At 44.6% G+C, this 18,705-nt stretch overlaps 1 protein-coding gene across 1 annotated transcript; it reads right to left on the bottom strand.

The window, feature by feature from the left end:
• Positions 1-8,889: 8,889 nt before the first annotated feature.
• ZNF3 (zinc finger protein 3) lies at positions 8,890-18,267 on the bottom strand. Its single transcript, XM_019633411.1, is given in 7 exon segments — positions 8,890-10,063; positions 10,066-11,076; positions 12,713-12,839; positions 13,122-13,213; positions 14,367-14,466; positions 16,917-17,007; positions 18,181-18,267. Coding segments are annotated over 5 exon segments (1,317 nt in total). The 5' UTR covers positions 14,422-14,466; positions 16,917-17,007; positions 18,181-18,267; the 3' UTR covers positions 8,890-10,031.
• Positions 18,268-18,705: the final 438 nt, after the last annotated feature.

The raw sequence follows: 18,705 nt of genomic DNA, 5'->3' as shown, positions 1-18,705 counted from the left end.
ACTGCTAAAGGGTATGGGCTTCTTTTTAGGGTGATGAAAATGTTCTAAAATTGTGGTGATGTTGAACAACTGGATAATAAGCACATGGGAAGAAGCTCAACGTAATTAGCCATCAGGGAAATGCAAATCAAAACTACAATGAAACCACTGAATTGTACACTTTAAATGGGTGTGAATTATATCTCAATTAGGTTGTTATTTTTTTTAAAAAAAGCAAAAAAAAACCTCAAGCAAACAAACAAACACCTTGGGAGCATACAGCGTGCACCGCACCGCCTCTGCCGAGGGGCCAGCCTTGATGGAACGGGAGGATTCATGCTGAGGAAAACCCCAGATGTCCACACATGCTTCTTCTTAGTAGGAAAAAATGGCATCCCGGGGTCAGACATGGCTTGACATGAGAAAATTCATATTAGCAGTTACCCTTGCATGTACTAACTGTAGGGGAATTTCTATCAGAATTTTAAATAGATTAAGGATCACAGATTCTATATGAGAAAACACCCTCACATCTGATGATCTGACTTTGAGAATGCAACCCTTCCTAGATTGCAATGCCCCTGCTGTTCCTGGAATGTGGCAAGCACATTCCTTTTCAAAGGCCCTTTGCAGCTGTTCCTTCTGCTTGGCATGCTCCCCACTCCCAATATTAACATACTAGGGTTTCAGTAATCAGGGAAAGGAGGAAAGGACATTGTAAACAGAGGGAACAGTACCAGCAAAGGCAGGGTGGTGGAGAGTTAGTCGCAAGCTCATGAGAGAAGATGCTGGGTGGGTTCTGGGAAGGCTGGTGGGTTGATGGGCCTTTAATGCTAGGTTGTGGAGTAGCTGATGGAAATCCCTGACAGGGCACCATGACAGTTCCTGAACAGGTGTGAGAAATGAAGAAAATGGGGCAATAGGCTACCCCAGGCAATCATGTGTAGCTGTTGTAGTAAGGTTTTTTATGGTGTAATCAGAGCAGATAAGCATTACTGAGAAATTGCATGTTCAAATCAGGGTATAAGCCTTTGAGCTGTGGCCTTTTGAGCCACTTCTTTTGCTTAGGCCTGCTCCTAACTCTTAGGAGTGTACTATCTGTTCTAATAAACTTCTCTTTCACCACTTAAAAAAAAAAATCAAGGTATAAGACAGATGATATAAGTAGCTTTAAAAACAATTTTTTGGGTCATTTGTTACACTTTATGATTCTGGTGATGCATCAGCTTCTTCTACAGAAGAAATGACCTAAACTTTCTTTTCCTTGGAACTTTTCATCCTGGTGGCCACACTATGATGAAGCAGACAGGAACGGGAGGGAGGGGTGACAGTGGTATTTCATGTTTCTGGCTAGTTTTGTCTTAATGATTCCTGCCTGCCTATGGTCTTAAGTATCATACCACACCAAATGATATGCAGCACATGAAATCCTATATGTGGGTGTGAAAGTAGCAGTGACTGTGTAATGATTGAGACAGTCGATGGCAGTATCTAGAGCAGCAGTTTCTCAACCTGTGGGTCGCGACGCCTTTGGGGGTCGAACGGCCCTTTCACAGGGGTCGCCTAAGACCATCGGAAAACAAAAAGATACTTACATTACGATTCATAACAGTAGCAAAATTACAGTTATAGAGTAGCAACGAAAATAATTTTATGGTTGGGGGTCACCACAACATGAGGAACTGGATTAAGGGGTCACGGCATTAGGAAGGTTGAGAACCGCTGATGTAGAGGGACATGATAGAGTCTTGAGGGAAAGAGAAGTCACGTTTGTCACTTAAAGAGGTTGTCTATATTCTACCTATCCGTGTTCTCAATTTAGCTTTAATGCTATTTCCTCAATGAAGCCTCTTGTGACCACCATGTGACTTGCTCCTTCCCAAGCAGAACACATGCAAACTTTCTTTGAATCCACCCCCCCCCCATTTCATTCATAGAGATAGTGCAGTGGTGTAATTAAGAGCCCAATCTCTGGAGTCAGACTGCCTGGTTCTGAATCCCTGCTCCACTTACTAGCTGTATAACATTGGGCAAGTTACTTAACCATTATGTGCCTCATTTTTCTCATCTGTAAAATAGAGATATTAGTAGGACTAAGAGTCTACATGATTGTTGTGAAGACAATAAAGTTCAGCTATCATTATGAGTATGGTACCTCTCCTGGCATCTCATTCTGTCTTGTATTATCAATACAGGCTTTATGTCTCCCATTAAACTGGAGCCTCCTTCAGGGCAGGAACCATGGTTCACTCATCTTTTTAATCTCTACAGTACTTACTGAACTGCTGTTGAAGAGCTTCAAGGATCAGTGACAAGAGAGGAGCATCGGAGGAAGGGTTGGGGTCCCCCTGGTGGTCCGGGGAGGGTGTAATAAGGTAGATGAAGCTGTGCTTTGAGCTCCAAATGCCTTTGAATCTCACTGCACCATTTACTGTGCACCTGGTGAACTCCCCTCCCTCCTTCCCTTCCTTCCTTCTTTCCTGAAGGGAATAAAAATGGGGGGAATGATAGAAGCTACCTCATGGAATTGTTAAGAGGATTAAATGAGTTAAATACAAAGTGCTTACAACAATGCCTGACACATAGTAAGTGCTCAATGAATCTTCTTTTTTTTTAAAGATTTTATTGGGGAGCTGGGGACGGGGAACATTTTTGGGGAACTGGGGAAGGGGAACAGCCAAGTTATTGTTCTTTTTGTTCTTCAGTCTAGTTGTGGAGGCTGTCGCTTCACTGGCCCATGTTGGTATTATCATTGCGCTCTTCCCGGCTGAGGCAGTTGGTTGCCAGCCATTGGGCAGCAGCTCATGGCAGCTCATGCTGGCTGCCAGCCACTCACGGTAGCTCACAGCAGCCCACTGCAGCCCCACTGCAGCCTACACCATCACTGGCCACTCACGGCAGCCCAGCTCCAGGTCAAATTGTTGTTCATAATCTTAGCTATAGAGGGCGCAGCTCACTGGCACATGTGGGAATCAAACCAGCAGCCCTGTTGTTCAGAGCTCACACTCTTACCAACTGAACCACTCAGACGGCCCTGAATCTTACTTCTTATTACTTTCCTTTTTCTTAAATTTTTTCTGATTATGAAAGCAATATTTACTTGTGGCATTGAAGTATGAAAATGTAGGAAAATCCCCCACCATAGAGAGGAAGTGAGATGTATGAACAAATAAGTAATAAATGGGAGACAAGCACAATAATGAAAGTATGTACAAGATGCAGAATCAGCTTGGAGGAAATTACCTCGGTGGGGTAGAAGGGGGCATGCACAAAGCCCTGGAAAAGCTCCACATAAAAGGTGAAGCTAACAGTGAGGTTTTCAAACATGAATAGGAGTTTGTTAGGTGAACAAGGAGGGGAGGGCATTCAGGAAGAATGAACAGCATGTGTAAAGGCACAGAGGCATTAAACACCATTTGCGCCCCTGTAATTGTAGTTCTGTATCGCTCCCATGTGAAGTATGTGGGAGGGGAGGAAGATGGGAGTCAGGGTGAGAGGGGAGCTAGGAGGAAGAACGAGGAAGTAGACAGGGCTAGGAAATCAAAAGCCCTGCATCACGATAAAGAATCTGGACTTTGACCTAGGGGGATGAGAAGGGGCCACTGTCATCAATTAGCATTTAGAGAGAGAACTCATGCATAGGTATGAGCAAAGATTGAAGACTTTAGAAGCAAAAAGACCTGTAAGGCTGGTGCCAAAGAACGAGTTGAGCATGGCTTAGGCCCATGCAGAGTCACAGGAATGGGCAAGACAGGATACTGTCTAGGATACTGACCGTCAAGCTGTAGGGGTGGGGACATGGAGAGAAACAATGCATCCCGGACAATACCTGGACAGGTTTCTGGCTTGGCTGACTGGGAAGTTGATGTCAGCAACTGGAGAAGGGAATACACAAGGAAAAATATGCTTGTGGAGGCAGATAAGAATTCTGTCATTCCTGGAGAAACCAGTCTGGTGAGCATATTTATCTTTGTATGCAGAAAATAGTCCATATAATTTTTGACTCATTTAAAAATCTTCAGTTCATTACTGACATATTTAAAATAATGCACCTGACTAGGCTTTATTTTTTTGAAGTAGAAAAAATTTAAACTGTATAAGCAATTTATGTAAAAAACATGTCTTTCCAGGAGTGGCCAGGTGGCTCAGTTGGTTAGAGCATGAGCTCTGAGCAACAGGGTTGCCAGTTCGATTCCCACATGGGCCAGTGAGCTGCGCCTAAGCTGAGCAGCCACTGAGCTGCCGATAGGCAGCTGGATGGCTCAGCTGGTTAGAGTGCGTGCTCTTAACAAGTGCTGGTTCGGCTCCCACATGGGATGGTGGGCTGCGCCCCCTCCCCCCCACCCCTGCAACTAGACTGAAAACAACTGGACTTGGAGCTGAGCTGCGCCCTCCACAACTAAGATTGAAAGACAACAACCTGACTTGGAGCTGATTGGTCCTGGAAAAACACAATGTTCCCCTTCCCCAAGTCCTCAGCACTGTTCCCTTCCCTAATTCTCCAATAAAATCTTTAAAAAAAAATGTCTTTGGACTTTCAAAAATAATCTTTTAATTAAAAAGAAACAATGTGTTAAGATGTTCTCCATCATCACTGCCATGGTTTATATTTCTGTCAGCTGATACATTTAGGTAAAACCAGGCTTTTTCCTTACTTGGAAACTTACTACATAATATCCTTTCCTAGAATTATTTGTGTTGGATCTCAAAGAACAGGCCTGACATGTGATGGGTGGGGGGAGAGGAGCACTAAGAATGAAATTGCTTTTGCTATGACTGACAACATCCTTGAAAATCTTGCCCATCCCTCTCATTTTACAGGTGAGAAGGCAAAGCTGGAAGTTAACAAAAGGCAGGAGTTTACAGGGAGACAGAATTCAGCTCAACTTAATTTCCAGCGATCAGAAGGCTCAACAGTGGAATTGCTTGCTTTTGCCCAGTGCAATTAGCCTCTCATCCCTGAAGATAACTACAATAAATAGTCATCTGGCAGGGATACCACTGAACGTTTCTACACTGAGTGGGAGGTTGAAGATGGTTAAGGCCCTCTTGGACTCTTGATTTTTATTGATTGGATGTGAGGAGCTGCAGCAGGACATGGGAACATTGTGAGTGAGCAAACTCATACCGTGTTTCCCCGAAAATAACACCTAACCAGAAAATGGTTATGATTTTTCAGGATGCTCATAATAGAAGCCCTATCCTAAACATAAGCCCCAGTTAAGATCGTCAGCCAAACATGACTGTTTGAATAAATGTAGATTTTTGTACATGAATAAATGAATAAATGTAGATTGTTGGAGCAAAAATCAATATAAGACCCAGTTTTATTTTCGGGAAAACACAGTAGGCATGAATGTGTGTGTGTGGGGGGGTGTATGGAACCTTTTTATCATCTTGCTATTTGATGTGGCAAAGATTCTTTGCTTGACCAAACCTCCCTCTGGCTCTTGAACCTTCTCCTAGGCCCCTCTGTGCACTTCCTTTTAAAATCTAATTTTAGGGCCAGCCGAGTGGCGCATTGGTTAAGAGTTGGCTTGAAATGCCAGCTCTGAACAGCAGGGCCCTGGTTCAGATCCCACATGAGGGCCAGTAATGCTGCGCCCTCGACAGCTAAGATGGTGAACAACAGCTCGACCTGGAGCTGGGCCGCAGTGAGTCGCTGGCAATAGTGTAGGTTTCAGTGGGGCTGGCCAGCAGCTCGCATGCGCTTTTGTGAGCGGCTGTCCAATGGCTGGTGAGCCACTACCTCATCCGGGAAGAGCGTAATAATACCAACATGGGCCAGTGAAGCAACATCCTCCACAACTAGACTGAAGAACAAAAGGACAGCAACTTGTCTGTCCCCCTCCCTCAATTCCCCAATAAAAAAAATCTTTAAAAAAAAAAATCTAATTTTAGCAAGAATCCTGCTAAGTCAGTTTAGCAAGATATCCTCCATATCTGACCCCCCTCATCCTCCATCATCACCCTGGCCTGCCTTCAGCAAGAATCCTGTTGGGTCAGTTGAGCCAGAAGTCCCTAACCCCTGATGTTTCCTCTTAGTAATTTTCCATCCACTGACCTCACCCTGTTCCTTGGCTATAAATTCCCACTTAACCATACTGTTTTGAGAATTGAGCCCAGTTCTATACTGAGGTCTCTTTTCCCCCGATTGCCAATAGTTGTGAATAAAATCCGTTTTTACCACTCTACTGTCCAGCTCTGGTTTTTCACACATCTGGTTTTCAGATGTGTGAAGAGGAGTGGTAAAAATTTAAGGCCATGCAGATATGTAGAGACTAGCTCAAGGAAAACCTTGACTATACAGCCAAGGAGTTTGAATTTTATTCTGTAAGAAAGGAGAAGCCACTGAAACTTTTTGATAAAGAAGTGACAAGATGGGTGTAGTGCTTTGGGGAGATTAACTTGAGAGAAAATAAAGATAATAATCCATTAGCAGACTTTATATAATCCAAGGAAGGAGGAGGACCAGAATGAACTCTAGGATTAGCAGCAATGAAGAGGAGCTAGAACTATGAAGGTTGTAAAATCATAATTAACAAGACAATCACCTGAAATTCACTCTTCACACATGTCACCTAGATGATGTGGTCCAGCCTCCCACCAAGTAGAGCAAGCCAGGGGAAGTCTTCCATTCTGATCTCATTGTCTTATCTCACTAAGCAAGTTCAGTTGTATTATCTCATCTGTAATATGAGGTTATATCAACACATGCCTCACACAGGTAGTTGTGGGGATTAAATGATTTAATATATGAAAAACTTGGAAAAGGGCCACAATATATGCCATGTGTGATCTGCTATTATTACCATCACTTGGAAATCCCACCTTCTCCATCACCTCAACGCTGAACTCTTCCCAATAACAATCTCTTTCCACTCCATGCTAACCGAACCTGCCCAGGTCTTGACACTGGTTAGATGCAGAATGAGAATAATCAAAGAAAACTCCAAAGTTGTGACCCTGAGAGATTTGCAGAAATTATGAGGGGGCAGTTTATTGGAAAGATATATCTGGTTTGAAACACATCACGTGAAACTCTTAGAGGTCCAAGAGTAAATGCCCTACTCTGCTGGAGACCCAAGCCTGGAGCTTGGGAGAGATCAGTACCACACATGCAGATTTAAAATTATTTGCAGGGGTTAATATTTGAGGCCATGAAAGTACATGAGTTCCAAGGATAATGGCACAAACTGATACCATGACTGGACATTAGGAAATGCTGCTAGAGACTGATGGGAATAGGGATTATCAGAAGTCAGGTGAATAAAATGTTATGGAAGTAGTTTCAAAGATATGTAAAAACAAATGGCCCAGATCAGTCTCAGCTCCCACTGAGATCTGAAGGAGTGACAGTTATGAAGTGTGGCTGGTTCAGCATCTGGGTAGAGAAGGGGCTGGTCCTTCATGTGTAGTGACTACTCATCACATAGCAGTTTCATCCGTTCGGGGGGCTTTCCCAGAGCTCACGTAAGTGGCTATGCTCAGGCCTATCCCGCCTGGGACCTCCTCCCATTTACCACATATTATCTGCCTTATAAGACCTAGCTCAAGTTTATCTCCTCCTGGAAATTTTCTGTTCCATTACTATTTTTTCTTTCTCAGATTTTTAGGCTCTATCCTCAGAAATTATTTTATAAGTCTGATTTGGGGCTCAGAAACTTGCATTACTAACAAGCAGCCTACTGATTCTAATATGAATAGTTCACGGTCTACACTTTGAGAAACAAAGTTAATTTGTAAGTATGTGGTGAATGTCAAAGATTCAAAATGATGTTTCTTTATAGCTTTTAAGAAATTAAAAACGTTATTAGGTGGTCAATCACAATGTAAACCAAAAATTTTCAGAGGCCAGAGTTCCAGACATTTCATCTTCTCCACTAGACTTTCATCTCAGCTTTCTCCCTGACGGTACCATCCTCCCACCAACAGCCAAACTAGGAAATCTATATATGCCCACTGCTACTCAATATCCAAGTACGCTCTTGTCAGGGACCCCATGCCCAGTAACACCTAGTTTTGGTTGCTAGTTTTAAGTATCATACCACACAGAATGCCATGCAGCACATAAAATCCTACGTGTGGATATAAAGGTGGGAGCGACTGTGTAAATGATTGAATAGTTTACAGCAGTATCTAGAGCAGTGGCTCTCAACCTTCCTAATGCCGCGACCCCTTAATCCAGCTCCTCATGTTGTGGTGACCCCCAACCATAAAATTATTTTCGTTGCTACTCTATAACTGTAATTTTGCTGTTATGAATCGTAAATATCTGATATGCAGGATGTATTTTCATTGTTACAAATTGAACATAATTAAAGCAGTGATTAATCAGAAAAACAATGTAATTATATATTGTGAAATATTTATAATTTATGAAGTGTCGTTTTACCTCCAATACTGCTGTTTTCAACACAGCAGCTGCTTTCTACACAGTAGCTGCTCTCTACACGTGTGACTGGTCCGCATAAGTACATTATGGCGCCAACCCTGTCACATACACCTGTATTTGTACGGGGTGTATGTGATGGGGTTGGTGCGATGATGTCATCACGCCTGGTACTCGTATGTGGGCCTATCTGCATGTGGGCGGACACGCCTGTAGACGGATAGAGGAGCGGTGTCTCGGTTCCTAAGACCATCAAAATATGTGTTTTCCAATGGTCTTAGGTGACCCCTGTGAAAGGGTCGTTCGACCCCCAAAGGGGTCGCAACCCACAGGTTGAGAACCACTGATCTAGAGGAATATGATGGAGTCTTGAGGGAAAGAGGTCATGTTTGTGGCCGAAAGAGAAATTGTCTGTAAAAAAAAAAATTTTAATATTAAAGATTGCATTTACAGTCACTAATGTTTCATGTTGAAACAAATAATTTTGGCCCCTGCACAAAAACACACTCAATCTCTCCTTCTGAAAAACTATTCTGTTTAATAGTGCACTTCATTTATGCTACAGGATGAGCAGGACTGGAAAAACAAAATGAAAGGTCATCCCTTCAGCTGGGAATACTCAGGGGCTCGAGCCTAACCCAGCAAGGAGCCCTGCTGTCTCTGGGCTTTGCTTTATTTGCATTCATACTTTGCTCAAGTTAGAGGTGGGGTTAGGAGAAGTCTGGCTGCTGGGTCGCGGTCACAGGTCGTAAGTGACAGAGGGCAGGGCAAGCTGGATGAGCGAGCGCCTTTAAAGCATCCTAAGTAGGGGTTTAGATTAAATCCCTTTTCATCACAGAAGTGGTGAGAGGAAATGGGAGAGGAAACAGAAGCCAATGCTAAAAGCTTTTGATCCACTCCCTCATGTTAGACTCACTGATGAGCCGATTTCCCAATTAGTCCTACCACAACAGGGAATGAGGGGTTCTCCAACAAAATTGCCAGAATGTTTTTGGAAACTTGGTCTTGCTACTCCCAAGAACCCTAAAGAATAGTCACCACAGAAAACCCCTCTTGCCCCGCTCAATAAAATAACAAATCCCTCAGCACAAAATTTCCACAATTAGTGAAGTCATTAAAGAAAATAGCATATTCCTTATCAAAACTTAAAGCTGGATTAGGAACAGTGGCTTTCAAATACAGCCTTTGCCCTTTTGTAGCAGGCCCAGAACATTCTTTCCACTGCCTTCTGCACGGACTATACTGACTCCAACTCTTAGAGGAATCCTTCGAGTTTCATTCCTACTGTGCTTCCATCCCCACCTTGGAAAGAAAGGCTCCCTTGGTGTGAGAAAAATGGTCTAGTGCAAACTCCCTTCCAAAGTGGAAGGTGACTGGTCCCAGAGCTTCCCTCGTATCCCCAGCACTTGAATATGCTGCTTGCCTCATCATTTTTCAAGGCTGGTGTCATTCCTGGGGAAACTGACTAGGTTGTTAATCACGGTGCCAGGATGATTTGCCCAATTTGCCCCATTCTCTAAAGTGAAAGGTTTGTGTCAGAAGGGACACATCCTAAATTGTTCATACTTTTATAGTAAGGCAGGAGCTCTTTAGACTCAGAGAAACTGAGAAAAACAGGTGTGGTGTGTGGCTCTTTCATGTTGACTCTCTGATATTGAATTCAGCAGTAACTCTGAGAGAACTTTTGCTCATTCCCATTACGTTCAAAGGCTTCTCTCCAGTGTGAATTCTCTGATGGCGAACAAGAGCTGAGCTATACCTAAAGGCTTTCCCACACTCACTACATTCATAGGGGTTCTCCCCTGTGTGGATTCTCTGATGCTGAATAAGGCCTGAACTATAGGTAAACTTCCCTCCACATTCCATACATTCATAGGGCTTCTCTCCAGTGTGGATTCTCTGGTGCTGATAGAGGTGTGAGCTCTGGCTGAAGGCCTTCCCACACTCATTACATTCATAGGGCTTCTCTCCAGTGTGGATTCTCTGGTGATGAATAAGGGTGGAGCTCCTACTGAAGGCCTTCCCACATTCATTACAAGCATAGGGTTTCTCTCCAGTGTGGATTCTCTGGTGATGAGTAAGGGTGGAGCTCCAGCTAAAGGTTTTCCCACACTCGGTACATTCATAAGGTTTCTCCCCAGTGTGGATCCGTCGATGCAGAATGAGAGCAGAGCTACAGCTGAAGGTCTTCCCGCAATCATTACATTCATAGGGTTTCTCTCCAGTGTGGATCCTCTGATGCTGAATCAGATGTGAGCTCTGGCTGAAGGCCTTCCCACACTCACTACATTCATAGGGTTTCTCCCCAGTGTGGATTCTCTGATGCTGAATAAGGTCTGAAGTTCGATTAAAGCTCTTGCTACATTCATCACACTTGTGGGGTCTGTCTCCCACAGGAAGTCTCTGATGTGAAATAAGATTGGAACTTACAGTAAAACTGTTCCCCAAATCATTACATTTCTCACTTCTCTCTCTCATGGGGGTGAGCTTTTCCTCAACTGTCACTTGACCAAAATCTTGTATCTTCCTATTCAATCTTTCTCCAGAGGAAGTTCCCAACTGCCTCTTTAGACTGACTTCTTGTTCATAGGCTTCTTCAAACTTAAGACCCTGAGAAATATCCTTTTGGAATCTTCCCAATAGCACCCCGTGTGATCCTGTTTCTTCAGAAATGTCTTGATCATGCTCAGTTCTGGTCTCACCATCTGGCACAATACAAAATACAAACGTCACTTGTTCCTTATGGAAGAATCACAAAACCAGAGAACAGGAAAATCACATGCATGCGTCTTATCTGACCAGGCAGTGTGTGGCTACGGCAGAATCAAAGAAATGGGTTGAGGAAAGAGGGGAGAAGAAAGGCAGGAAGCAAAATCGAGACAAGAGCTGGAAGTACAGAGAAGTTAGGTATGTAAGGAGAGGATGCATCAGGCAGAAGCAGAGAACCAAAAATAAAAGAGGAAGGACATGCTATTTAATAAGTGACAAAGTCCTCGGAGAAGTTAGAGACTGTAGATGCAATTGGGGAGTGGTAACTACCAGAAGTTTTAAAAAAGTGGGGAAGGTGATGAGCAACAGTAGCAGAGCAGAAGAAGAAACAAAGGCAAGGCCACCAGTGACCCCTACAGCCCCAGGTGAAAAGAACACTCATGTTTGTAGTTGTGCCACATATGCCAAATCCACGGCAACAGGCAAATGACAGAGTTAGCCCATCTCTGGGCCCTGGGCCTAGAAGGCTGTGCTGACGTAGGATATGTAAACAATTTCCATGTTTGACTTCTCGATTTTCACTGCCTTGGGGTTTCTAAAGGAAACTTTAGGCACAGAAGGTTAAGTGTAAAGGGTCTAAATGTTAGCTTTTTTAGTTTGTCAATATTTTCAAATGTAAATACTGGGAATGAGTGTCAGGGACAGGAATAGCTGTTTCTCCCTCATCCAAACAGGTCCTCTCTGTTCTCCATTCCCTGCAAACCCAGGACCCTCGGGTCTTCCTCTTACTCCAGCCGAGATGACAGCAAAATTCAGAAAAGAGAATCTTGCTCATGAGGAAAAATATGGGACAAGGTTTATTCTGCTCATGCCGAGCAGTCCCAGAGCTCAATCCCAGACCCAGGATCTGTAGGGGACAAAAGGATATGTCAGGGAGGTCTCAAATGAGAGTTAGGAAGACCCCCTGGCATTGCTCAGGAAAATGTTCTCACTGAAAGTGGATGACAGACGAGGAAGTAACAGCCCATAGGCTAAAGGTTAAGAAGCGAACTGCTCCCTCTAACAAGCTAAAATTTCTATGAGAGCAGCAGTTACACTAGGTTCTGAACAAAGCGCCAAGTCCCTAGAGGAAGTCCAACAGAGAAGGGGAGGAGACAGAGTTCCAGAATGTTCACTTGGGCACAGATCAGTACCTCGCATGTTCAGGGATCCCAATATGCTAATCTTTTGGAAAAGTTTCTGGATTCTCTGTTAAATTCTAAGAATAACATAGAAAAAAGTACCATATTTGGACTTAAAAGACCAGGGGTTTGAGTTCTGCCACTCACCGGCTACAGGACTATATGTAAAGCATTTAAGACCTCTGACCTCTCTCTCCTCATCTATAAAATAAGGATAATTCGAGCTACCTGAATTGCTTTGTTTCTGTGAGGATTTAATGAAAGACTATACATGAAAGCTCTTTTATAAACTGCAAATTACTGTACAAATAGGAGTTACTATTATCATGGTTAGAATTTTCTGAGACTAAGTCAACCCTTAATTAATTATTTTCAATGACTCAGCTGTTACTAGCAAAAAGCAAGCATAGAAATGCCAAGGGAGTTTTATTAAGAAAGCGTAACTCCTTACCCAGTGAGAACACATTCCCGTAATTCTCCAGCATCACATCTCTGTAGAGGTCCCTCTGAGCGGGCTCCAGGCGCTTCCACTCCTTCCGGATGAAGTACACAGCTACATCTTCAAATGTCACCAATTCCTAAAATAACACGTTCCTGCATGCGATTTCACAGTGAGGGGTGGGACTGGCGACACCAAACAAAAAATCCGGGATGGAGTTGAATGATGCATATTTGGGAAGTGGGGGAAAGGAGATTAGGTTGGAGAGAGCCAAGAGTCCACAAAGAAAGGCCCACTGTACAGCAGGAAAGGACCACAGTCCGGATGGAGGGAATTGTGGTTAGGGTACCGAATGGGATGTTGCTGCACCAAGTGTCCATGAATAGGACAGAAGAGATGGGTAAGGGGAGCCACAGCTTACCTGGGACTTAGCCTTTAGGAGTGCGGCTGCCAACGCCTCATCCCCCAGACTGTCCTTGTCGGAAAATGCAGCAACTTTTGAGGAAGGAAGAGCTGAGGACAATGAAAGCGTCCATGAGAGAGTCTATCTGCTCTCAGGCCTCCCGACCTACAGAAGCCTCATGGGGTCCCTGGAACAACCTAGGCCTCCTTCCCGCTGACATTTCTAAGTTCAGGTCCTCTGCAGCCACAAAAGGTGCTTACCACAGGCATGTTCAGTGTGGACACACCCCGAGCAAAGGTGTCCAAAGCCCTGCTGATAGGTGATTCTTGCTCTCCAATCTGCACCCGGTCCCCTCCTTTCTCTCCAGTCACTCTACTCTCAATGAAACTTGCCTCATCCTACTGTTAGTGATGAGTGTGTTCTTGTCCATCCTCCCACACTTGGCCAGAAACAGGCTGTCAACTCAAGTCCCTTCCATCATTCTACACATCTCTGAACTCAAACTCTTGCATGAAGTTCTCTTGGACCAGAGGAAAACTAGAAACTTCACCCCAACCCTGACTGAAGACAGAACACTCAGAGCTCTTCTCCACCCCCATATCCAATCTACAAATCTCAAAACACTACAAATGTTTCCTGTTTCTGTGCTTGGTCACCTATCTTTTTTTTTTTTTAATTCTTAGGTTTACATTTATCCCTTAGAGACTAAATCCTTCGATACTAGATTCTACAGAATCACCCAGACAAAAAGGTCCTTAAATGTTTTCCTGATAAGCATGGGAATAATACCCATTAGGACTGAAACTGGCTCCAACTCGAAAGTCATGAAAGCAGCCTATGAAAGCAAAATACAAATACTTTTGTGGCTTCCTTTCCATTTTTTCCTTTTGCCTGTGACCTACAAAACAATTCCCAAGAGCCTCCTCTAAGCAAATGGTCCTAAAGAGCACAAACCAGGACTATGACGTTAGCTATTACAAAGGGCCTGGAAGATGGGATTCGGTGACTGCCACAGTTTTCTTAATCCTGTACAATGAACCCACAGCCCTTAAAAATGCCTCAGCTATAAAATTTATCAAGCTATACATTAATTATTGACTTCAGTCAGCCTTCCCCACTGGGCTGTGAGTTCCTGAACGGCAAGAACTGTGTCTTATCCACGTCTGGATTCTAGCAGTTAGCCTAGTACCTAGTGAATAAGAGATCTCAAAAGATAATCACTGAATGACTGGATAAAAGAATGAATGAATCCCTATTCCTTACCACTCTCAAGCAGGGCCTGAGGTTCCTGAGATACATGATCAGCCTGAGTTTCCATGGGTAGGGCCAGAAGCTCCTGTCTCTGCTCTCCTATTTGCAGACTCTGTAAGAAGCAGGTTTTGAATGAGAATGAGGAAGCACTGCAGAAGCAAGAATTCAAGGTTTAAAGATTAAAAAAAAAAAGAGACCAACCTCCTGAATACAGAAAGGGGAAACTAGCATTTCATTCATTACTCAAAAACAGCAAGAGGAAATGTGGCAACTGGGACTAGGCTGTAAGACCCTGGTGAATATACACACCCACTTCCTGTGATGAGACTGCATGAGGGTCACTAAAAGGGACCAAGTGCCTCAATAATATTCCACCTTTGCCTCCCCCCACACACTGAGGGATATTTATAACAACAAAAAACGGAACACCAGTGCCAAATAATATTAACAGAATGAAACACTGAGCAACTATCGAAAATATGAAAAATATCAGAGTGAAGTGAAAAAGAGTGTACACATAGATTGCAAAATGTGTATGCATCATACCAACTTTTAAGTATATCGGAGGCCGGCCGAGTGGCTCAGTTGGTTAAGAGCTCGCTCAAGAGTTTGAGCTCTGAGCAACAGCAGTTCGATGCCCGGCCTGAGCTGAGCAGCCACTGAGCTGCCAACAGGTGGCAGGATGGCTCAGCTTAAAAAAAAAAGAATATTTGAGGGCGGCCGGGTGGCTCAGTTGGTTAGAGCGTGAGCTCTGAGCAACAGGGTTGCCAGTTTGATTCCCACATGGGCCAGTGAGCTGCACCCTCCGCAACTAGATTGAAAATGGCGACTGGACTTGGAGCTGAGCTGCGTCCTCCACAACTAAGATTGAAGGACAACAACTTGACTTGGAGTTGATGGGTCCTGGGAAAATACACAGCGTTCCCCAATAAAGTTAAAAAAACAAAAACAAAAACGTATTTGAGATAATGGATAAAGCTATTTGTTCAGAGGAAAAAATAATAATAACCCTCATAAACATTAGAACTGGTAGGAGAAAAAAAAAACTTGCTTAATTAGGTTTCTAGCTGTTATATTAAATTTAGGTGTTATCCCTAGAGGAAAAGGTGCCATGAAATAGCACCCAAATAACAGAGATCAGAGAAACTTTCATGAGTACTGTCTCTCATTTTAAGAAACCTGGGGAAATTACACCTATCTCACCGAGCTGGGGCAAACAGCTCAAATCCATTAAATTAAATAAGATCAACTCTTCCTCTCCTTTCTTTCTAAAACAGTTTTCTGCTTCCAGTCCCAGTTAAAGCTGGGATATTATTGAGGAACTTGGGCTTTTTTCTGATCCTTGTGAGTCTCATTACAGGGAGTGGGTATATATATTCACCCAGATCTAAAAGACTAGTGCCAGTTGCTGGGTTTCCTCTCACTGAGAAGGTAGCAGTGAACTTTTTTTTTCCCCTCCTTTCTCTCCTAATATATTTCCTTGGGTCAGAATGTTAAGTCCCTGAGCAGAGACCAATACTTTTTTTAAAACACAAGATTACTTATGACTCTGTTTCTATCCCTACTAATGTCCATACTCCCCAGATGCAACAACAATCAAAGAGATCTGTTCTCTGTGGCTCTAGTGAATAAAATGTAATATTAGCACCTAGCCTAAGGTTTAGATTTCAAGTAGAAGTTTCCACTTCATACTTGAATGCTGTGGCAAGAATCAACAGATCTAGAACAGATGCAGCAGCCACCAGAGCATCCTCACACTTAGGCAAGAGCAAAGAAAAAAACCTTGGATTTTGTCTACCTCCCTCTCCTGATCTGTTTATCTGCTCATATAACAAACATCTATTGCGTGCCAACTATATTGTAAGGCATTATTGGAAAGAGTAGAAAATCAGGAATGCAAACGGTCTTTGCTTCATTGTTACAGACTACCACATTCACATAAGGCATAAAAAGGGGAGGGGCCCTGTCTGAGAGCCACTGAGAGTTCAGAGAACTCTAATCTTTGGGCAACAAAGGAGTATAAAATACCCACCTCCAACACCATTACAGTGAAAAGCACTGAATCAAGCATGAGCCAGGCCCACCAGCTCAAGGTGGCTGACACACCCTCTTGCCACCATCTCCCTCCCATCTGGGTCCCTTTAAGTCTGTGTCAGAGCCAGCCATCTTTTCCTGTCAACAAACTTTACAATTTCCAGGACTGTTTATAAGCAGACACCCCCAACAAATCAGCTCTCAGTCCAAACTCTCCTTAGAAAGGAAAGTCAGGGGCTGTGACTCCTGAGGAAAAAAAGCGATGCTCACTCCTCACAGCTGGGTTAACCAAGGCTGGAACTCAAAGGCATATTGTTGAGAACAAGTCCCCAGTGTCTGGATCAGTAAACAATGTTTCTCATAGAAAGAAAAATCTCTATTGTGCTCCCACAGCTTCAGGTGCAGGCAGAGCCCTTCCCCTGCTCCACTGCCAACCCCTCTCCCTGGAACTGCTTCTGTGGACTGAGAAAGATGACCGGGTGGTGAAAACGAGTCATGGAAAGCTTTACCTGCTGGATTCTTTCCTACCTTCTTTGGAGTTATCACTAGAAGGCCAGTGCAGAAATTACTGGGAGCTTGTGTTCAAGTTCCTGGGAATTCTGACTTTAGTTGACCAATGCTGCATGATTTAAAAAGAAAAGGGAATTTAAAATACTCATATAAACTTCACTTCTAATGTAGATATTTATAGATAAGAAAAAAACCGGACATAATCTAACAAATACCAATTAAGACAACTGATATTTGCGGTGCACCCCTAGAGAGAGCTGAAATGGAACTGAAGGTTCTCTCAGTCAACTCCCATCCAGTGTAAGAATCACCTTCTCAAGTTGAAACGTTCCATCAGCTAACTTGCTATTACTCCCAATACTTCAGCAAGGAGTTTGTTCATTGCTGCACAGCTTGGCCATCAGTGAGGTCTTTCAGGTAAGCTGAAAATCTATCCCCTTGGACCTTCACCCCATGGAGGCCTAGTACCCTATGGAGCTTAAATGATAGAATCTTCTTCCACACAACTGTCCAAAACCAAATGATGCCCACTCGCCACAAACTCTTCTTGCGGATAAATATCTATAGTTTCTCTAGTTAGTCCATAGATTTCTGGTTCATTATCCAGTTACTTATCCTCTAGTAGAGTTTACACATGCCCTCAGAGGGTAAACACCAGTCTGTGTTCAATCCCACTTCAAAAACGGATCAAATCAGGTATCTTAAAACAACTGAAATGGGAGCCAGACACAGTTGTACCACTCCCGCTACAAGACTGGATTTACTGGGCGCCAGCGGATTATTCCCGGAATCTGAGTTTGCACTCCCTCCCAGACCTAGTTCTAACTGTGCACACTTCGAACTCATTCTCTGATCCTCAGACCCACCGAAGTAAAACCAGACCTCCACTCCTGCCGCGAGGGCGAATAACTGTAAACCTCAACTAAAAGTGTCTCGGAGAACTACCAAATTAGGGTCGCTGTCATCAGTTGTTTTAAAGAGAGGGAAGCTTCTACAACCATAGTGGAACGTTTAAGTGCTCGAGCTGGGCGCTAAATCACAAAACCAGAACCGGAGCACCTTTCCTCCCTCCCACGCAGAGTCTCGCTCAGGAGGGGTGGGGGGGGGTGTCCCCGGGGAAACGGAGTCCGGGACCGGCGGTGGCGGAGGGAGTGGCGCCTCCCGGCACCCTGCTCCGGGCGGGCCTGGGCACCCCACGGGACGCAGCGGCACGGACACCACCCCTTTCCCCGGTGACTACAGCTTCCGTCTCACCGCGAGCCTCGGGAGCGGCCGGACTCACCCTGGGGGCAGGGACGGGAGATTTGGGGGGCCGGACACGGACCAGGCCCCGTTGGACACAGTCACAGACCCACACACCGGGGACAGAACAAAGAACGGAAGCTCCCTCAGTTTCGCTTCCGGGTCGGTCCTTTTTTTGCCACCCACCCACCCCCGTGTCCCCCCACGCCCACCTGTTCTCTCTAGGAAAATGGGAGGTCTTCGCCTCTCGGTGGTTTGCAACCTCCAGGCCTCCATCGGGAGGCGAGGGTTCAGGGCCCGAACACTAACGCGGCACTCCAGCCTCACGTTCCCGCCGGCAGGAGCCGCGTCCCCTGCTAGCCCGGCTGGACGGGATGCCCCACACCTCGGACTCAGGGCGCATGCTCGGGCACTGATGGCCCGGGAGGGTGCGGAGGAGGTGCGAGAGGGGACTTTGGGGAAGCCGCGTACTCTGGATTGCGCTCCACTCGTGGTCTCCCAAGAGGTAGCCAAGGGCTGAGGAGAGCTCCCAGTGCCCGAGGGAGCCAGGTCCAGAGCTGACCCA

Source organism: Hipposideros armiger, unplaced genomic scaffold, assembly GCF_001890085.2.
Source record: "Hipposideros armiger isolate ML-2016 unplaced genomic scaffold, ASM189008v1 scaffold_1302, whole genome shotgun sequence".
Classification (NCBI taxonomy): domain Eukaryota; kingdom Metazoa; phylum Chordata; class Mammalia; order Chiroptera; family Hipposideridae; genus Hipposideros; species Hipposideros armiger.
The sequence above is the reverse complement of the archived record's forward strand: the minus strand, read 5'-3'. Positions and strand labels throughout refer to the sequence as shown.